The 22589-nt window shown below is 38.0% G+C and overlaps 2 protein-coding genes across 4 annotated transcripts in view; one reads left to right on the top strand and one right to left on the bottom strand.

The window, feature by feature from the left end:
* The first annotated feature begins 1485 nt into the window (after positions 1–1485).
* Positions 1486–4520, top strand: ssr3 (signal sequence receptor, gamma). The gene is made up of 5 exons (XM_027999719.1): positions 1486–1733; positions 3309–3435; positions 3604–3702; positions 3864–3995; positions 4273–4520. Exons 1-5 carry the CDS (start codon positions 1601–1603, stop codon positions 4337–4339), a joined length of 558 nt encoding a protein of 185 aa, XP_027855520.1. The 5' UTR covers positions 1486–1600; the 3' UTR covers positions 4340–4520.
* Positions 4521–5512: 992 nt separating this feature from the next.
* Positions 5513–22589, bottom strand: part of kcnab1a (potassium voltage-gated channel subfamily A regulatory beta subunit 1a) — a 98831-nt gene continuing 81754 nt past the window's right edge. For all 3 annotated transcript variants that reach the window (XM_027998952.1, XM_027998951.1, XM_027998953.1), the window contains exons 5-14: positions 21961–22005; positions 20436–20480; positions 19203–19246; positions 19001–19087; positions 15590–15675; positions 12682–12802; positions 11754–11848; positions 11402–11522; positions 11000–11088; positions 5513–9751 (exon numbers count right to left, since the gene is read on the bottom strand). In XM_027998952.1, coding sequence (XP_027854753.1) covers positions 9662–9751; positions 11000–11088; positions 11402–11522; positions 11754–11848; positions 12682–12802; positions 15590–15675; positions 19001–19087; positions 19203–19246; positions 20436–20480; positions 21961–22005 — 823 coding nt within the window. In that variant the 3' untranslated portion in view covers positions 5513–9661. The remainder of the gene's footprint in view (positions 9752–10999; positions 11089–11401; positions 11523–11753; positions 11849–12681; positions 12803–15589; positions 15676–19000; positions 19088–19202; positions 19247–20435; positions 20481–21960; positions 22006–22589) is intronic.

The raw sequence follows: 22589 nt of genomic DNA, 5'->3' as shown, positions 1-22589 counted from the left end.
TGACGTGTTTGTCAGATGGGAATGTGTTGAAGAGAACTTTTAAATAGTGCACCAGATATGTGCAGCCTCTGCTGAGGTCTGTAGGGATCAAGATAAAACACACTTTATTTACCAAAGACTTTACTTGTTATCATTTTATTGGAGGTGGTGCAGTTTACTTATCCATTCGTATCTCCAAAAAGGTCATACCAACATTCTGATATAGATCTGATAGCTGAGTCAGTAATGAATAAATCAATGCACCCATTGGAATCATAGTGTACTTCTGATTTGCAGGATCTGAAAACACAGCTTGTATTTCTAGTTAGTCTGAACTTTCTAATGTGGTGATACACTCACGGTCTAACAGTCAACACATTGCAGGAATATAGTCCAAGTATGAGTAGAAGTTGACCTCTAGTGGCCGAAGTGTGAACCTTACAAGGTAAAAATCACTGTGACTGTGCCTCTTTCAGCCAATAAAATACTACAGGGTAAGAGCTATATCTAGAGAGTAATAGAAATGAAAAATGCAGAAGAAAAATATTCTTCATAAAAATAATCAATTAAAAGGAGAGATTGTCACAAATTGTGATAATCTTGTTTCAATGCAAACATGAAGGCTGCAGTCATAGCAAAGCACAATAGTGGAAATCCTTTGACCACAGCCTACACAGATGATCTCTTCATTGTGGACAGTGCCCAGCAGAAACGAATGGTTTATGCCCACGTAAAGACACATTTAAGGCAATTGAGTGTCATGTCAGATCATTCAAAACAGTTTACATTGGTATGGTCTGCATGATAGATGACTTGCAAGGTTACCTGACTACAGCACCAGCAGACACAGACATCAGCATCTTGAATGGGCCAGGGTCCTTGTGGTGGACAGGGAACCAGCAGGGCTCATTGCTGGTTACTGTCAGAAACAGCCATGTTGTCTCTGACCAGAGAGCATGGCTGCCATTGCAATTAGCCTTTGGCCGATTGTCTTTAGCATGTCTTTTCACCTGCTAAAGACATTGTCTTTAGCATGTGAATATAAAGCTGGGGATCAACTATTATTACACCACCCCATTTACAAAACTGATATTCCCACATTTTTTTAACCTGTTTGCTTTCTGCGAGAGTATTTGTTTGCATGTAAGAATGCTGATGACGTCCTGAAAAGAGTTTATGCTAAGCATTGTGGGTTTTATGAATAAGGTGGATCTTAAATAGAAAAGTCTGTATTAAACATAACCTCAAGTTTGAAGAATCCTTATTCACCAAACAAACAAGAGCAGAACAAAAACAGATAGTAAATTTTGTGGTGGTTTTCAATCTTGGTTTTCAAATTAGTGTTGTGCTTTAAGGAATACGCAGTGCTGTCTGACAAATACAAAACAGAAAGACACTGCTGGGGCTCTAACCTTCAGTAAACCACCGCACTTAGTACAACGAAGCCTTTATCTTCCAGCAGGGGGCAGCACTCAGCAACGGCTCCTTGTTTCTCAGAGGAAATGAGTCGATGTAGTTCCGGGTTTGTGCTGACGCGTCCCTCTTCCTCTCATTCACCGACGTGTCAGTCCTCTTCAGTCCGCTCTGAGTAGTTTCCACACCGGCCTCCCTGCCAGAAAAAATGCCCCCGAAAGGCAGCAACAAGCAGCAGTCCGAAGAGGACCTCCTCTTGCAGGACTTCAGCAGAAATCTGTCGGCAAAGTCAACGGCTTTGTTTTACGGGAATGCCCTCATCGTTTCAGCCATTCCTATCTGTGAGTACAAGAAAAAAAAAGAAAACAGCCGCTGCTAACAGCCTCAGCTAACGCTGAAGGACTAGAAAAGTATAAACAAAAACGAGGAGCGTTTAAGAAAGTAAACGCCACGTAATGGATTAATGATTTAAAGCAACAGTAATGATAGAAATGGCTAAAGTTGTGCTACGTTTGAACATTGTGTTCACGCACCTTTAAGTTTTCCAAATGTCTTACTACCACAATTGTCTTTTTGTATTTTTTGAGCTGTTGTGATAAACCAGCACAAAGTTGTGAAGTGTGATGGGAGCTGTAAAGATAACAATTAGTGCTGATTTTATGAAAGTAGCAAAAGTAGAGTCACTTTTAAAAGTCATTTCATTTGCAGTTTATCTGATGTCATGTCAGGGACACGTGGAAGAGGGTAGTCTGCAAAACATTGTGTGGCTAAAAACTAACTAAATATCTTTCTGAACATATCATCGCCATGGTGAAACATGGTGGCAGCATCAGGGAATCTGCTCAAATCTGACTGGATGATGGGTGGAGATAAATAAAGGACTAAACCATCCGAAACCATAAAAAGATTTGAGTCTGGGGATGACTCAAATCTTCCATCCAGCAGTGACAAAACAAAACATACAACCAGATCCACAATTACATGGTCTGGATGAAAGCATATTCATATACTAGAATGACTCAAAATCAGGATCTGAATCCACCTGAGAATCTGTTTTAAAGCTTAAACTGAAGTTCAGATGCTCTCCATCCAGCCTGACTGGACGAGTTGTTTTAAAACAAACTGGTATGTATTTACATCTGTGTTTGCAGCAGGTAGACGTACCCTGAAAGACTTGGAAGTGGTAATTGCAGGGTTTCCCCCAGTGTATTATAAGCCTGGCGGGCCACCAGGCTTTACTTGTGCCCCCACCAGGCTTAGCATTGCTTAGTCTTTTTTAAAATGTTTGCATTTTTTAAAGACTTTATAGTTGGTGTTTCGGTATTAATCTTCAATATTTAAATAACGCATAAATATCAAGTGATATTTTCAAATTTCCTGCCAACTTTAAACAATTTTTAACTTGAAAACCCAACAGGCTGCTGGATGAATAACTGCCCTGGCGCCCAACCACCACTAGCAGGTTTTCTGGGGGGAAACCTCAAATTGGAGCAAAAAGTGGTTCTTCTGAGTTATTGTTTCAGGGGAACTTAATGCAACACAACATTTTTGACTTTTTACTTTTAAAGATTGAAAAGACGTTTAGATTTTGTGCTCTTTGTCTCCTACTGTGCTGTATTTTGTGTTAGTTACATATACACTAACAAGTACATTGAAGTTTATGGTTGTGGTGAAGCTTTTTCAAGATATGGTCCCATTTAAGTCTTTATCTGAGTGATATAGGGAGAAAATAACTTCGTTAGGATGACCCCCATGGTGCAGTTTTGATAGTTGTGCTTCTTCAATGCAGTTTGTGTTAAAGCAGTGAGAAATGGTTCATTTAAGTCCACAAAGGCTACAAATGTTAGTCGAGGTGTAGCATCGACACAATGAAATTGTATTTCTGATTTTTTTTTTCTTTGTATGTGACCTCACAGGGTTGTTCTGGAGGATCTGGCACATGGACCTCGTCCAGTCTGCGGTGCTGTACGCCGTCATGACCCTGGTCAGCACATACCTGGTCGCGTTTGCCTACAAGAACGTCAAGTTTGTACTCAAACACAAGTAAGAATAATGAAAAGAGCAGCTCAGTCGACCACATTGACAAAATAGGAAAATGTTGGCGGAAAGATATATGTAAATTTGCACAATTTCTCAATTTTTGTTTGCCAAGTTAATCTGCTTTGAAATAGAGTTTCAATGAAATGACTGTTTTGTTTGTTTTTGTTTCAGAGTGGCTCAGAAACGAGAGGATGCCGTTTCCAAAGAGGTAACCAGGAAGCTGTCTGAAGCAGACAATCGCAAGATGTCACGCAAAGAGAAGGATGAAAGGTGAAACTTTCTTCCCCTCCTTTTTTTTTTAAAGTTAATAAATTAAGCCAAACTGAACATTGTTTTGTCTTTTTAAAAGGAAATAAACCCAAAGCTTTACTGCATTTTATCTGAACATCATTAGTGAGAAAGAGATTGACTCAGTTTTTCCTTTTCTCCAGAATCCTGTGGAAGAAGAATGAGGTGGCCGACTATGAAGCCACCACCTTCTCCATCTTTTACAACAACACCCTCTTTCTGGTGCTCGTCATCGTCGCTTCCTTCTTCTTGCTCAAGAACTTCAACCCCACTGTGTATCCTTTCAGTCAAATTACTTTTCAATGTTGACTACATGAGATTTGTGGAGGTCAGAATTTAAATACTCTGCACAACTTATCAGAAATTTCTTTTAGAACCACTGCCTAGATCCGAAATGTCATTTATCCATTCTCGATATGTACTTGGTTCAAGCTACAGATCTTCTTTAATCTGCCTTTCCCCATTTGTGGAGAGAGGGACATTGTAAATATGTGAAATTAGTTGTTGCCTTGGAAAAGTGAATTATTTTCTCCTTAACCTTTTGCTTCCTAGCAACTACATTCTGTCCATCAGCGCCTCTTCAGGACTCATTGCTCTTCTGTCCACCGGCTCCAAGTAAACCAAGAAGAAAATGGACAAGACGTTGGAGGGATAAATGATGGGTGGGAGTGAGTGAGGATGGAGGATTAAGAAAAAGACACAGGATCTAATTTTTTACAGGTTAGGCATGTGGTTTTGGTGTGGATGCAGAGTTCACTTTCATGAAATTGTTTTTGTAACAAATAAAGCAACCAGCTACACTTGTTTGTGTGTTTCATTCATTCATTTAAATATTTTTAAAACCTTTTTTGAACTACAGTAATCTGTTCGAAATGGGGAAAAATTGAGTCAATCTTTGCTTTTTTGTATAGGTTTTAACGAGGGCAGCAGGTAGGTGTTGCTAATCCATTAGCAGTTGTGTTTGGCTCTGGAGAAGCAGGAGGTTTTGTTTTAACTGCTCTGAAGCATAGAGGTGGGTTTTGACCCAACGCTATCAAGGAGATAAATCAGAAATTACAGTGAACCAATTGCTGCTGCCAATCAACCTAGGAAGGATTATGGTGTGGTTTCAGTTCGAATTAATCACTCTACATTTCAAGGGATTAGCATCAAACATTTGAAAACATTAACATTCAAGAAGAGTTTTTCCACCTGAATGTAGAATTGTGGGATATTCAGAGCATTGATTTAAAAAAATATATCAGAAATAGACTTCTGAGCATGCCCTTAAATCTATTTCAAACGCAGGAATCAACTCTGTTCAACTCGAGGGCTGATGTCTTCTAACTCTTAGAGGTTTTTTCTGCTTCAACATACCTGAATCAGCAGGTAGAAGAGTCAAACAAAAACACGTGGTGTATTAACGCAAGCCTATAAGACCTGCTGTCGGAGCACCGTGGCACTTTGTAGTCATTTGCCACTTTCAAATCATGCTCTGCAATAAACAGAGTAAAAGGAGATGTTGAATGACCATGAACTCCCTGTACACCAAACTACTCTGGAGCCAACAGCTGAAGCTCAGCAGGACAATGATGCCAAGCAAAACATCAAATGGGAAGCCAGAATGGCTGCAAACTAGAGGTAAGGTTAATCCAGTCAAGGCCCTCAATAATTAGGGGGAATAACTCTTAAAAAAATCTGACTGAAGTTGTTTCTACAAGATTTTAAATGATTTATTCCCATAACTGAATCAAAAGTGGATTTTTCCACATGGCTGTGTTTTATCTTATTTTGCATAAAAGCAAAGACACTGTTTTCATTGGCAATGCATGTATTTATTATCACACATTCATATAGAGTATTTACAGAGAGAACACTCGTCAGCAAAGAGACAGTACACTTGCTTAGAACGGCACATGAGGAAAACAATGACTGGAACAATGTTGGGGGATTTTTGTATCATATTTTACTAAATTAGAATTAAGATTACTGGATCAATTACTTTGTTCCATTTTGTCTTTTTGTTCTTTGTTGTTGCGTAGCTGCTGATGAATGAAATATTTTGCTCTTGCATCCAGCAGCCAGTGAGTCTACCTGTTATATTGCCCATATCAGCTCTTTTAAATGGCTTCACTGCTTTGAAATCCAGCTTGCTGCAGTCTGTGGAACTAGATGTTTTTTACTTTTTGGTGGATAAGAAACACTAAAGTGTTCAAATATGTGGTTCAAGGATATTTTCCCCTAAACCAGTCATAAAACAATTTGCACTAATTACATTGCATTTCATATTATTCAACCTTACCTTTTTTTCGTTCTAGTATTTTCCTTATACCGTGAATATTCCTGTGCACTCACCTTCACGTCTACTCCAACAATGTGAAGCTCAGGGACAAGAAGCAAATCTATTTAAGATGGAATAAAAATTCAGGATACAATTTTCTGCTATGTTAACGGACAAAATACAAGCTAAGGTTTGCGGTTAATCTTTACTTTCAGAGAGTTTCTGCCTTAGAGCTGCAGTTTTGGTTCTGAGTGTAATGTTCTGACAATTCTTTGTTGAAATAACAAACCTCATTTAAGTATATAACCATTATACTGAATGCTAAGTCATTTTCCAACATGTTTCAGAGGAACACCTATGCACCACATACCAACTTTATAATGAAAGACATCCCTGAATGTATCTCTTAGGACCAGGGTGAAGGCACTCTACCAGGCAGCCACAATCTAACAGACTGATGAGCAAAGTGACGACTTGAACACAGACTCTAAATACAGACACTTAAAACCAGCCAGAATCTATTTCTCACTTAATTCCAGTGATGGAGACTTTTTGTAGTGTAGATCAAGAGATCTTCAAACTTTCTGAAGGTCTTTTTGTTGGATGTTTTCACACATTTGGTCTGACTATGAGTAAATGAATCTTATTGCGTCATTAAAAATCAGGGAAATGGTAAGGTGGAGATAAAAGTAAGAGAAAAAAACAATTACAAGCCGATTAAAGGCATCACCCTTTTGCTGATCATCTACTGTCTTAGAAGTATTACTGCCTTTTTAAGAATTACCTTGTTGGGGCTAAAAGTGACATTTCTTATTTGTTCGAATACTTTTTCATTGAAACCAACAACACCTAAAGATTCAATTTGTCCAATTTGATCAAATGTGTTGACAAAACCAGTTCTTATCTTTAACGTAGAAGTTTTCTTTTTTATATATTAAGTTTCCAAGGATTAGAATTCAGTTTCAAGTATTGAGCCGACAATGTGTAGAAAAGCAAATAAAGTCAAAAGAAAACTTTGTAAACGAAGGCTTTCAGAAAATTGAATCAAATATTGATCAAGACCAGATTACCAGAAAGTCTGTCTCCTTGGAATAATATGTAAAGAAAAGAGGTTTTCCTCCAAACATTTAAACACAAACCTGGTATGTGGAGAACTTAAGTTTTATGATGACTGCTTGTGTTTTTCACAAATTTCAAAACAGCTACATTTCTCTTTCTTGTAAATTAGGAAAAAGCACAATATCCTTTATTTAGACAGCTGACCACCAACGAGTTGGGGAGGGGCAGCACCAGGTTAATTCCTGTCACGTCATCACTTTCTCTGGGATCCCATTAAAAAACATAAAATCACACAATTTGACAAAATTTTTTACAGGTCTTAAAAAAAAAGATTAGATATTTTCAGCAAATTCCCAGTTCTTTTCTTCCTAAATCAGTTTTGTTTTGAAATGTTTGCGAGGTCCAGGGTTCGTAATCCTTCTGAGGCAGTCGTCTCAAAGTAAGATGTAAGACAAAGGCTGCTTTTCATTTCTCCTCAAAGTGTGGAACCATCTGTCAAGCACAAAAACAGTTCGCTACTGAGATTTAAAGGCCGACTGTGCTGCAAGTCAACACATGGACACCAAGGACAAGACCGTGACTCAGCTGAAACCTGGCCAACATCTTTTTCTACTCATCTCAACGATGGCTTATTTTCCAGATGAAACAGAACTAAGGGAGTACATAAAGGGCAACTGCCACAAACTACTCAAAAGTCAGAATATGAATGATTACGACAGGAGTTTGGTGTTTATCATTAAACCTGTTACATAACTAAGTAAAAGCTAATTCAGGCCAGTTCATAGTTAACTTCACAAATGGGAAACAATTCGTACTACATTTGGATTTCCTTGAGGAGAGAAAAATGAAGACTTTGTGGCTGTCGAATCACTCTGAGCGAGGACGATGAAATCTCTGTGATGTGCAGTGAGCAATAAAATATCTCTATTTACATCTCATTTATAGATTTCTCATACAGTACAGCAAAGCCCTCATATGCAAGACAGGCTTCTTGTAATTTGCTTATGTAACAAGATTAGCCTTAAACCTCTATATATACATTTAACATCCTCAAACAAGCTATTTTTTTCAAATGTCAAAATAGACTTTTAGATCCTATGAGCAGTTTAGAACAATTATTTTCCACACATGACAAGCTTATTCCGTCATATTGTGGTTTAAAACCAGTGTTTTTCCCCCTCGAATATCTTAAATTGTTTCCATTAATACAGTCAAAGCTCTTTGAAGAAATTAGTGATGCTGCTTCAGTTCACAAGTAAATACTCTTTTTCTTTTGTGACTTTAAGCTGAGCAATCCACATGTTTTACTTGTCTCCGTTTGGTGGAAGATGTCTGCAGTTCCTTAAAATTTCCACACGAGGGCGACACGAGTTTGCCCATTTCTTCTCGAGTCCAGTTCTTTTACTTTTTCTTTTTTCTTTCTGGTACCACAATCCGCTTGCTTCACCAGAGTCACACAGCAGACAAGCTTGCAGCATTTTTGACCAAAAACTTATCAAAAAGAAGAAGGAGGCACACTGTAGCAGAGAAACATGCATCTGGTTGTTGCTATACTCAGGGATCTGCAGCCAGAAATATCTATTCACTAGCCTACTGTAAATATAGGGATCGATTGCATTTAGAAGGCATTTTAAAGACGAGTTGAGCCGATGAGTGTCGAGGTCTTATTTATATTCATAAAGCTTGTTTTTGCAAGACGTGTGAGGGAGTCACCTTGTTGTTGGTAACGACTGGAAGATGTTTCATCCCAGGACTTTAGCAGGCACCTCTGACAAAGGAGGTGAGAGTTTGAAGCGCTTATGGTAATTTATTTTGCTACGCTGTTTGGCATATTAATAAAAGGTTTGAATAAGGGATTTGTTCAGCATGCATCTGAGGTCTCTACTCATTTGAGGTTTGTCTAATTTCTATACATATGGTGCCTCTACTGGAGTATTTTGCTATGCAACAAAACATGTTTGCAATATGAATTTTGTGCTTAAATGAATTGTTAATACAAGCCTTATATGTTTTCTGATGAATTATTAAGGTGCACTTAAAAAAGGCACTTTAATTTTAAGTAGTTCTGCAATGCCTTTTTGTCTTCATGAACCATCTGGAGTTAATGAGGATATCTCTAAAAATGAGATGTAGTAGTGAACATATTAAAATCTCGACATAAATGAGTATCAGAACTTTAACCTTTTCTAACAGTGGGTCTAGTGTTTCAATAATTTAAGCATGCTGTTGGATCTAAGCTACTCTGGTCTCTGCATAGTTCTATTTCTGTATCTTTGCACGCTAGCTGAGTAGCAAATGCCTTTGATTGGTGGTGGAAAGTTTTGATCGACTAAGCTGCGGTCGAGGCCATGGAAAGTCTGAGCTTTTCTTGGCTAAGCTGTACTGCACCTGAGATGAACGCGGTAGAGCTGATCGAACCATAAGTCTCGGCTGAAGATAGTTACAGAATGCAATGCTTGGATGTAGCAAGGTTGGTCCGTTTCTGGCTAGAGTGGTCTGTGGCTTGTTAGGCACATCCAAGGAGAGAGCTGTGGATCTGAACTCTGAACCAAGGAGGGTTCAAAGTGTAGGTGAAGTTAGGTAGTCGTCAGTAGACCTCTTGTCGGTCCATCAGCCCGGTCTCTAAGAGCGATAGTCCTTCTTAGTGTATGGTCTGTTGCCAAGGATGTGGTCAATGTCCGACACAATGTGAGAGGTCATCTTAGGGAGGACCTGGACAAAACAGAGAGTTTTTACCTGAGGCTGAAAGCAGGAAATAAAGTGAGACAAACAGAACCAAAGGTTATATTTTGAGTATATTGCAAAAGACGTAAAGATGAAAAAGTGGCCATTTTCATCCATCTGTTTTTTTAAGTTTCCACATTTAAAGCTTGCCCACAGTCAAAATACTCACTGTAAACAGAACTTAACCATTTGTACTTATACTTTAAAAAGTGGCCGTCAGTACATAAATAAGGAAGACAAACTCTAGAACTGTGACTATGGAAAAATATGAACTTTTGACTTTGCAGATCTGTAGGAAACATTTTGGTTAGATGTTTTACTGAACCTTATGCACATCCTCTGAAACTAATCCTGAACATGGTTGACTATAACTAGTGATGTGGCGTTCACAAACAATCTGATTCTTTTGAACGACTCTATACCATGAACTATAGGACTCAATTCTGTTAGTGAGAGCCATTCTTTGATTTTTACATCTTTGCTTGCTGCACTGCACACTGCAGTAATTATCATTCTTTTTAATTTAAAATGTTTCTTATTTAAAAGTCAAATAAATAAAGTAAAACAAATGGCTGGACATATCACTTCATGGTTGCAGATGTATAGTGATATACAGCTCTGTGCATGACACTGACACTGACACAGGAGAGAGGGTAGCAGTAGTCACGGTACGCTCTCTTCTCCTTGGTTTCTTCTGTTTGCTGTTCAATGTTCATAGTTGGGTGTTTACCATTAATGTGTTGCCTTAATTATTACATTTAATGATTCACAAAAAGATTTTTGTTTCTGCCAAAGCTACTCAAGTCCACATTTTTCCTCCACTGGTTGTTACATTTTCCTTTTTTATGACAAATAACACTCAAATGTTACTAATGCACACAACACTTGCAGAAAAGCTACATGGAATAAGGATAAAATGGCTTGTTCTAAGAAAAATTTACTTTTTAAAACATTTATCATTTGAACTGCTCTTTGAAGTGAATGAATCCTGAAGATTTCCTGGAAAGAGCCATAAAGTCCCACCTCTAATGCTAACCATCCACAACAAAACCAGCCACTACGGTTTTCAAAATCACAAGTGACGCATGAACGAAATAATTACCAAAAAACAATTAATTACTAATTAATTTGAATTGAACATGGCATGACATTATCCACACGTGTAACGCCCCAGATGCATGTGAAACAAGGCAGGTGAAAACAGAGAAGTGGGCTTGTGTTTGTGCGTGTTTGTACCTGGATGGCCCCGAGGTTCTCTGTAAGCTGCTCAGGGTTGGATGTTCCCAGAAGGACTGAGCTCACTCCTTCATTTCTTAAACACCATGCTGGAGAAAATCGCAATGAATACCCCCTCCCTGATAACTAAGCACTGAATATTATAAACAGGAGAAAGGTCAGCGTTCAGTCTGTCCTTCAACTGCATGCGGGATTCTCAGTGGAGTTAGCTTTGTTTTTAACTTTAGTGTTCTGTAATACTGTTGAATACAAGAATGAATATGAAATATCTGCACTTTAGTGTAACAGGCAGTCAGTCCTAGCTAGGAAACATGCATTTTGATGATATCTTTTGAAGGTTAACATTACTATCAAGATGCAGTCTAAGACGCTCCTTCAGCAGAATGTGCCACTCAGCCTTACCCACAGCCAGCTGAGGCAACGTGCAGCCCAGCTTCTCTGCAATGTGGTTTAGCTCCTTCAGCTTAGCTTGCTGCTTTCTTCCATCCTCGCTTACTATTTTCTCCTTCAGCCACTGATACGACTGGCAGAAGATACGAGACAGACAGAATGAGTGATCAGTAGAACAAGAAGACATTTCAAGAGACCAAGAACAAGAAAGACTAAAAAAAAGGGAAAAAGAGGTCAATTTTGCCGTTTCAGTCATAGAGCTGCATGCTTTAGGAATCATACAACAAAGGCTCTATTTAAATTCTTCAACCTGCTCTAGTAAATGTTGTGCAGAGCATAGCAGGTGACCTTTAGGCATACTGACCTTCATTGAGGCCCTTGACGATTCTGGGATGCCGTTTTCATATTTTCCCGTAATGATGCCACACGCTAGTGGTGACCAAGTCATTGCTCCGACTCCTGTGATGATGGAATTCAAAATGGGAGTTAAGACATGGAGCTGCAGTCTCCAGCTGAACTTCTGCCTCACAGGGCACCGCTCCCCTGCTCGGGTCCCTAGCCTAGTGGCAGCAGAATATAGCAAACACCTGGTGGAATCTGCGGAGCTCATTATACAAACTATTTCTCAGCTCAGCGCTCCACAGTTGTAAACAGCATCATAGGGGAGCGCTGTTGTGATGACATGCTGATGGCGGAAAGAATAAGATCTTTTTAAAAAGACAGAGGCCAATTTCAAGAAATTAATTGCAAAGTCAAATTTTTCTTTTAAGTTGTTTTTGCCGAATGCAGCATTTTTATAAGAACTGAAGGCAACATGGTTACTTTATGATACTAGAAAATGGCACCATGTGCTGGGAAAATACATAAAAGCCTCCTTTAAATGAAATCATAATTTTAAAACCATATTTTGTATTAGACTAGATTATATTTTTCTGGTATTAAAATTTATCTGAGAGGGACGAAAAAGTAAAACCAAAAGACATACTGTATATAGAAGGACAAATACATTTTCTTATCACTTCAACTATAGAAAATATGTAGATATTCATGTTTTAGGTAACATGTCAGAACATTACAGTAGGTTTCCTAACCAGGTTAAGTTTGTGTTGAATCAGTACTTTTAGCCTGTCCTGTAAAAACGTCTACTGGACAAAATAGATTAAGGTTGAGGAAATGACTTGTAGGTGCTGGTGTACATGCAGTGAATGAAAAAGTGTCTTTTTTTTTTAAATCACCAGCCTGGTCAGCCCAGCAAAAAGACATTTTTACACATTGACATAAAGAATACTTGCCTATTTTATGATAAAGCTCAGGGAGTTGCACCTCCACTTTCTCTCTCTGAAAGAGGTGATATTCTGCCTGTTCGCACACCGGAGGGATCAAATTAAACTGCCGTGCCACCGAATACGCCTCCTAGTAATTTGAGAGAATTAAAAAAAGGGGGAAATGAATAGTTATTGTTATACTGTAGTCTAATTATAAAGTGATTTTCATACTATATCATTCTCGCTCAGATATACAGTATATGCCTGCAAGAGCAAGGCCAAATTTGTAATGCACAGCTTAGAGTCAGATAATCAATCTTCTGTACTGATTCCCTGAGACATCATACTGAAAGCTTTTAATCATATCTATTCTTTCCCTGTGTATTTCAAGAGCAAAATACTGAAGCAAGCACACAAACATGTTTTTCTCCTTGTTTTTTCTATAAAGTCTCACAGCACAGCACATATAAACCCAATTCTAGTTATAACCCTGAAAAACTTGAAAACATCAAAACTTGTAGGTGTCAGTGAATTCCCAGTCTTCAGCCATCAGAAAGTTAGATAAGCGACTCCCTCGCCCCAAACGCTCACAATAAAATGGTTGATTATTTAAACCATCTTTTATTTGTTTGTCTCCTGCCCTCATCCAGCCTAACAATTACTAGCTACCCTCATGTACTGCAGTTTGTGACATACGGCTCCAGTTTGATCATGTGGGTCGGCGCGCACATACAGCAAATAGCTGCCTTGTCACGTACACTTCAACGCCCCCTTTTAGCCCCCTTCATTACCGAAGCTGTCTAAATAACAGAGCTGTCACTAGGGCCTGAACTATTCAAGGATATAAACTCCCTTTCAGCGAGATCACAGGGAGAGAAGATGAATACAGATTGCAGCGTGTCTACAAAGGGCGTGAAGAAGAGGATATAAGACGGGTGTTTTGTTCACCGCTGTTAGTTTGTGTTCCCAGTCTCAGATCTTCAGGGAAACACAGGATTGCCTTAGCCCTAATTACAAGCTCATGCAGGCGCATCAGGAGTTACGTGACCAGGGGTCACTGGTTGTTTTACTTCATTCAGTATCAAGCACTCTTACCTGGGTGTCTGAATCAAGAGTGACCAGACTCTGACTTGTCTCTTACCACCTTTGTATTTTGATTCAAAACTTCATTTTAGTGATCAGTATCAGTGATCATTCTTGGTGGATCTCTTCCAGTTCTGTCAAACTCCTCCTTACCTAGCCGAACCATAAACCTTGATAACACCAGAACCACAAGAGGCCTTCATTTAACATTGCTGCATGATCTGAGAATATTTCTCTCCAGATTGATCTTGGGAGGCCAGTTGTGAGCAATAATAACCAAAGGTTCAGATGTTTCTTTTTTGCTGCTGCATATAAACAATCTTCCATCTTGGCTATTTCTTCAACCTGCTGGTCCCTTGCCTTTCTCCATCCCTGCCTGCAGTAAAATATTTGGATAGAAGCTACTTTTGCTGATCGTGAGGCCTGTTATTCCGCTTCCTGTGGTCTTTACGAAGGCTAAAATCTCATTAGTGGAACATTTTTATTACCAAATATCTCCAACAATCCTGCCAAAGAGATGTTCTTGCGGCCTAAAGTTGTGATGATGCTTAGGCTATGAGGAAGGTCCCCCACACTGCGCAGAAAGAGGGCAGCTTTCCTCTTGAAATATTTAGGAGGATATGGTAAAAGAGCAGTGGGCCTGAGGATTCACGCCATGATGCCATTCTCATAAATTCAGACCTCAAGTTGTCCACTACTACCTGCCAGGGTTCTAAGTCTTTATTTCCTGACATTTGGCTCTGTTCCTCAAAGTTCTGTTGGCGACCTTTTCCAGGTGAAAAACTGGCTCCTCAATTATTGATGGGATGGAATTAGGATTCATCCTGTGTTTTCCTCACTTCCCTCAGAAGTAAGAAATGTGTTCAAGCAGGAGATCTTCATGTTCAGTTCCAGATTTTTGGTCTATTCGATTTTCTTTGAATGCGAGTCAATTGCTCTAAAGTAACCTGCATGTGTGGGATAAGACATAATGTCACATGCAGTTTATGTAGTTTAGTGAAATAAATGCCGTTGCTACACACCAACATATGTGTATTAGACTAGCAATTATGTTATGATAAAACTTATTTTAAAGGAGACTGGATCAAACAACAGAAAGTGACATGTTGGTGTAACTACCTTGTAAGTAGGATTGTTCAGCATAGATTGTGAATACAAAGTCATGCAGTTTTCACATAGAGCAGCAGTCACATTATGTGCTGTGAATAGTTTGTCTATTGTTCATTTTTTTACTTCCTGCTGTCAAACTCTTCCTGAGCAGAATCGAGGGTCTGACATGAAAGCTGTCAGAAAGGCAACGTGATCGTCCAGAACGAGGTCGCTGTGGAAGTTATCTAAATTTTAGGATCACTGATGATAATTTGGCTTTTAGAATCTTTTAAAACAAAAGGACAAATCACAGTCCAGAGCTCAATAAACACAACGTAGAGCAATCCAGAGTTTCATATGTGGCACAACCAGCCAGTCCAAGAGACATGCTCAGTGTTTGCTGATGCTTTCCTGCTGGCGCTCTTAAGGTGACCAAAAATGTGTTTAAAATCCTTCGTATTGCAGCTGAAATTGTGCAAACCATTGTAATCCTGGTCAAGGACGCTGATGTTATATGAAATCAATTATATTTCTGGCGTTAAAGTAAAGGCAGTGTAACATTTTAATTATACTAGGATGTGACTTCATAACAAGCTTAGACTGAAAATGTAATCTTTAGCACTCAGGAGGATGATGTGTACTGGTTTTACTTTCCTAGAATGTTCCACACTGCGTTGAATTATTTCAGATACTTTCCTCTTTTATTTTAGTTACTCCAAGAGAATCTGCTAGAGACATTTAAGAAAAGCGGAGAGGTACTTACCATGATCTCCATAGCTGTCCACCGAGACGTCCCCCAATACATGGCCATGCCTTGGTTTATCACGTAGGTCATAGCTCGAACAATTTCTGCAGAAAAAGCACATTTTAAATAATACCAATCAGCTGGATGGAGAGTAAGCAAGTCATTGATTTAATTCACTAAATGAAGTGTTAACAACAGAACAATACTCATCTAATGTTAACAAAAACATAAACACTGTCGATCCTTTTACGGGATTAAAAAGGCATTAAATAGTCGCTTCCAATGAGTTTCAGTCATAAAAGGAGAAAAGAAGTATTTTCTAGTTCTATGACCACTATGAGTTTGGTTTGTGTACTTTTCTTCCCCAAGAATACATAAAAGAGAAGAACATTTTCTGGGGCTGAGACAATTAATCAAATGAATTCTGATCAATCTGTAATTTCAGTCTACATGCTGTAAAACATGCCATTTGCTGAAAGAATACTCTAGGAGCAGATATTGTACAAAGAATGTATACATTAAGATAAAAAACATTCTTTGTTTATAAATGTATTTTACCCAGAACTCCTCTAGTTGCATAATTAAGTTTTACTAGGTTAAAATTCTGTAAAAAAAAAAAAAAAAAAAGTTAAAAAAAATCTCTTATTAAGCACCTTTTGCTATCCAATCATTCATTGGCTAATTGAAAAAAACAGTCAAAATCTGAGCTGTATTGATGCTAAATGAAACAGGGCTGAGCTTTTCACATGTTGATGTCAGAAGTAGTTTTTAGCTGCAAATTATCAAGCGTAAAGTGAAGGAATGCTTTGTTAATGCATTTTTGGTAATGAGATATTTTATTTTATTGGAAAAATGAAAATTAATAATTTGCTTATTTTTATTTTCCTTTTTACTTGTAACCCTAAGAGGTCAGTAGAAAAATCTGCAGAATGTGTTACTTGTTTTATCAGATTACTCCATCGTAAGAATAATCCACAGAATAATTGATTTCTAAATTTATGGTTAGCTGCAGCCCTAATATCTTAAGGCAACATGTTGTTAATCCGTGATAGCCATCAGACACTGTGAGACCGAGCCAAAGAGAGACGAAGTAATAGCAGGGGAGGCGTTTTATTTGTGCAAACTTTCCAGTCTAGAATAAACGATTGAATACAGAATGACTGAGAAATTCTCAGTCATTCAATGATGGTAGTGTGAAAATACCATCCCTTGTGGGACAGGAGTTCATAATTTAGTTCTATTTTTGTAAATAAAAAATAAAAATACTACTACCTGTAAATTGGTTTGTCCCAAACTTTTAAAACTCAGGGATTTTCTAACAAGCTCACATAACCAAAGCCCCTGTGATCACATTCAATCTGCTGCATTTTTAACAGAGCAATTAAAACTCAAACACTGCTGACTGGGCAAGCCGGGAGCAGTCAGGGCCAACAAAAACTCAAATTAGGACCGTCGTTATGGTTATTCATCATCACAATATGTTCACTCCAATTATAGCGCCATCCGTCACTGTGGCGGGACTCTTATTTTTCACTTCGCACAAGTAGTTCTCGGCAAGACAGCAGATAATGTACAGTAATAAAACAAATAATGAGAAAACAAATAATGGCAACAGCGTTCTAGGGCGGGAGGAGGAAACGTGCAATCGCTGACTAGAATAAAAGCAAAGTCCAAAAGATCCACCAGAACTTAAAGAAAGGCTTTTATTTTTCCTTTTCATTCAGCAAGAGATAATTAATAACCTGTCTTTCTGAACTGCCTCCTGGCAAAGGAAATAACATGCTGCAATAAAACAACAAAATGTCAATTTCTTTGTTCCTGCTGTGTGTTTCCAACCCTCATCCTGCCCTCCTGACATTTTGTCTGTTTTCTAACCATGCTGGGTTCACATTTAAATGCAACCTGACACAATTTCCGGACCATGTAGTAGGAGTGAGTACAAAGCAAGTCTGTGGAAAGCAGGACAACATTTCTGATGCTTGAAGGAGGAAGTGACCAGCGAGGGTTCGTAGAGGGGGGGAATGAGCAGGACAAAAGCAATCAATAAGAAGCCGCTGGAATAAGAAAAGGGAGAAGATTTATTGTTTTTTTCAGAACCACAGTTCACAGCACTAAACCATAAAAGAAAACAAGGTTTCCACAATAAGGTGTTCCGATCCAAACATCATATCAATTTCCAGCACATTTTCAAATAAATTGAAAACCATTAATCATATGTAAACTACCAAATAAGAGTAAATATACTTTATCAGCTACATTTTAGACCTTTTAGAGGAACAAATAAGGAGTTAAGTTAAATTAATCAGTATCAGTAGAAGTCAGTCATTAAAGGTGTCGTCATTCTTGTTCTTATTTATTGTATGTTATATTCTCTAAAAACGTATTTTATGTGGATCTAGCTGTGAAGAAATAAACACATTTTCCCTCAAATATGGAGTATATGGGCAGCTTAGAATGTATTTCATGTATATTGGGATAAAGGGTGTAAAATGTAAAGGGTGAATTTGGCTGTGATCTCATTGACTGACTTTTTTTCCTTTTTTTTTTCAATAAATCACCTGACCTCCTGGGAACAAAGTGTAAATGCGTTACAGCAGTGGTTCCCAAAGATTTTCTTCTGGGCCCCCCCCCCGTTGGTTGCTAAAGATTTTCTGCACCCTCCTATGGATACAATAAAATCCCCCCCCCCCCACAAAAGAAAAAAAAATCAACTGGGCACACACATCGTTCAACCAGACATAAACCTATACACATATTTTGTTTTCAAACTCCACTGAAGTTTATTTCACACTTCAGGTTGGAACAAAACAAACTACAAACCATATTTGCAGTGAAACACTTTTGTGTAACTGTTTTTTTTTTTTTTTCATCCGTACAGCTTCCCGCGTCCCCCTGCAATGGCCCTGCGCCCCCCACAGGGGGCGCATCCGACACTTTGGGAACCACTGGGTTACAGTATGTATGGTCTATAAGCACCTCTCTAATGGTCAAATTTGTATTCCCAGAAAAAAATGCCAGAATTACAAAAAATACAAAAACTCCTTCTAAGCTTTTAATTTGGAGGTTGAAGCTAAAAAAACATATTAACTCTACATAAAGACAAGACTTTAATCTATTTTTTCCAGATAAGTCTTCCATTCTGAAACAGGCTGCAGGTTCAGGACTTTAATTGCTTTATTAAATTGTTTTGGTAAAGAAAAAGGACAACTTAAGAACAGCTCTTTGTCATTATGTTGTGGCTCCTTCCTTGCATCTGCGTATCAGTTTGTATCAAGAAGATTACAATTTGTAAGAGCTAAACTTTTAATAGGATGAGAAGCCAATCATGCTTTGCAGCAGAACAGCTGAGGTTCCACAGTGTTTCATTGTGAAACAGACTTTTCATGATTTCCCTGAGTTGGACAGATGAATATGGATAAGATGACTCACCCTCCATAGGAGTATTGCTGTCTGGGCGGTTGGCAAAAACTACGTCTACGTACTCCATCTGCATCCTTTGTAAGGAACCTTTCAGACCTGAGAGATAAATGAAAAAAATAAAGCTAAATGGAAGGTTTCAAAGTATGTTTAGAAGAGATTTTTGTTTTTGAGCTTATAATAAACTCAAGGTAACCAAAAAATAAAGTTTCACCTTCAATAATGTGCTTCCTTGACAATCCTCTTTCTGTCTCAGCTCTGAGAAAACAAACCAAGACAAAAAGCTGAATCAGTCATCAGCTTTAATAGTCTAAAAAAGCTCAAATCAAGAAACCTTCAGTGCACTGAGGGTTACAGCAAAACAATTTTTGTTTAAAAAAGAAAATGCTCATTCTTTTCCTGAAATTCATCTTTCAATCATGTGAGTCACTCAGACATATAGCAACTAAAATTAACATTTTGGGATGTTTTATGTAAATGGATAAATGTGAATTAACATCATATTTCCAGCTCGGCAGGAATAGATGGAGGTTTGAATCTTCCCTGCAGGAATGTAAACATCCTGAGAATAGTTTTCTACTTATCACCAGACCCAGAAAGCAGGTCTATCTATCCAAACAGTCTGATATCCTCTGAGTGTTGGACTTAATCTGTCTGAGTGTTAGAAAACAGGTTTCTTTTTTATCTCTTTTACTTGGTTTCAAATTGTTAACAGAGAAACAATTTGAGAAACTGCAATCTGCAGTTTTTTTCTGCAGATTGCACAAAAAAACTAAACTCGTCTCAGAAACTCACAAATATTACACATTGATGAAAACAATAGGGTGTAATCCCCCCCTTTTAAATACAACAGGTCTGATTCAAACATACAAAAAAAAAAAGAAATAGTTAAACAATTATGTGTGTTGCTTTCCTAATGTAGTACAGTTTTAACAGCTGCATCATGTTAAAACATGATGCAGCTGATAATCAGCTGGCATGAGATTCTCGGGTCGCAAAGACTATACCAGTCTTAGAGTATTTAAAATTTAATTATGAAATAAAAATATAGCACTGTATTGCATCATAACAGATTAATGGAACAGCTATCCTAACTGCTGCAAAAAATAATCCTATTGAATATTACAGCTATAATAATTTAATCACTTATCACATTTCAATTCTGATAAATTTGCATAAGCAAGAAAGCAGCATTAGAAAATAACATCCTCTCAGCATGTAATAGTATAAGCTTTGCTCATCATACTTTTTAGATAGTAACCAATATCAAAGAGTTTGGAACTTGCTGGGTAATTAGTGAGGTAATCTGTTCAATGTTTCATTTTAAGGCACTAACATATTAACATTTTGACTTTTAGGACAAATTAAACACTGGCTCTTTGAGAACATCCTCAATTTCAGAATCAATCAGACATTTACCTGATGAAAAGCGAATTGTTTTACTTACTTTCCTCCCCAGTAAAGCTTAGTTGTGATCACCAAGCTTGACCGCCTAAAATGATGGAGGGAAAGAAACAGAAAACAGGAGCAACATGACCTGGGGACACAAACTGCGCTAGAGTGGTTCACTGTGTTTTCTACTTAGACAAAATGGACTCTGCTGCAGTTTCTCCACATTGTGTTAAGTGATTGAGAGGTTCCCTTGTCCAACATCATGACCACATCCTGCTGACCATTCATCAATGTGGGATTATTTGCTGTTTAAAACAAGACATCAGGGTCTGTACAGAAGCATAGATAATCTGTTTTACGGGTGAAGTTGACTGTTTAAATTAATACATGATGTGCTTCAGCACTGGAACTACAGCTCTGGAAAAAATAAAGAAATTGGGGTGTTAAAAATAAATTTAAATAAAAATTATCTTGAGTTTAACTGTATGCAGCATAGAAAAGGATCTGAGTGAATATTTAGTGTTTTGTTTGTCTTCCCTTGTTAGAAAACAGTGAAAACCAGTTTAAATTTTCTATCTGTTAAACATTTTGGGTCAGAAAGTTTGTCCAGTTCATGAACAATGTCTTGTTGGATGTTTTGGACTATGCTGGCGTTTCAGTCAGTTGCTTTAGATTTATTCACCACTCTTCCATATATGTTAAGTGTTTCTTTAGTATGCATGCTGAATCATTTTTATCATGTAGTATTTCTTGTATTGATAAAAATTGTGAAAGATACAGACTTCAGTATCATGGGACAAATCAATATATGGCTGCACGTAATGTAGCTCTGTGTTGTGTTATTAACATAATACAAACTGATAACAGCCTTACTCAGCCACCGTTTTTTTCCTGCACCACTAAATCTCCTCTCCCCACATTCATGAGGACACTCAGTCTGAAATGTCAGGTTCAGTGTGTCTTAACTGTAGACACATCAAAACGCCCACTGGTGTAATGTAGTCAGCCCAGTACATGACACCACTGTGAGCGGCATAATGACGGAGTCAAATCAGAACAAAGTGGCAAAGTGGCAGCAGCTAAATGTTCCCACATTTACTGCAGCGTCTGTGTCCAGCACTATGTTACACAGAGACACACTTGTTTTCAGAACGCAATAACCAATAATGGAAACGTTGAAACAATGTGGAAAATGTAACTCAGCTTATACATCCATAATTACTTGCTTTTGCATAATTATAGATGTTATAGAACAATTCTATAACATCCACAACATCACATTGAATAAAATGTAATTATTGTAACTGAGGAGGTGATCCCATATGAAAATGCCTGCAGGCGGACGCTCATACATTGAATATTTTATGTTGCAGTTCTGATATAATGTGTATGTGTGAATATATGGCAGATTTAAGATCTAACTTTAAATTACAACACAAAAACATAGCAAGGATCATGTTTGTTATACTCTGAACATTCATGCTTTACACATAAAACCTCACGCATGTTGTCTTTCTACATACGTGTCTCTTTACACACTGAACTGTTAACTCAATCTGATACATTAATGTCTTCATTACCTCCAGCATTTCTTCTTGATGATGTTTCCTAGACTGATTTCGGCCCTGCAAGGCAACACAAATGAGGCGGGGCTATTAAGCTGCACTTTAAAGTCAGAACTGGTTTTAGCAAAACATCAACAATGCAATTTCCTGCTGTTAAACCGGACAGGGCAGCAATTTTTACAGTGTGTCCTTAATGATATGGAAACCCCGTGTTACTCCATGTTCAATGCGCTGCAAAATAATTCATTCCCCATTAACATTTTCGCTTCAGTTACTTGTATTTATTTGGAAATGAATGTGAAAGACCAGTACATAATTGTAAAGTGAAACATTTCCATTCAAATATTTTAACAGATTCTGAATTGGATTTAGTCCTGGACTCTAATTGGGTCATTCAAACAGTGAATGTGCTTTGAACAAAACCACCACACTGTAGCTCTGGCTGTGTGTACAGAGTCGTTGCCCTCCTGGAAGGTGAACTTCTGCCCCAGTTTCAGGTATTTTGCAGCTTCATATTTTGCTACATCAACTTTGACCTGCCTTCCTGTTCCCAATGAAGAAAGAATAGCATGAAGCTGCCAACACTGTATTTTACTGGGTCCTCTGCAGGGCTTCATACTGTAAACGTGACTTCTTGTGTTAAT

Source organism: Xiphophorus couchianus, chromosome 18 (genome assembly GCF_001444195.1).
Source record: "Xiphophorus couchianus chromosome 18, X_couchianus-1.0, whole genome shotgun sequence".
NCBI lineage: Eukaryota > Metazoa > Chordata > Actinopteri > Cyprinodontiformes > Poeciliidae > Xiphophorus > Xiphophorus couchianus.
The sequence above is the reverse complement of the archived record's forward strand: the minus strand, read 5'-3'. Positions and strand labels throughout refer to the sequence as shown.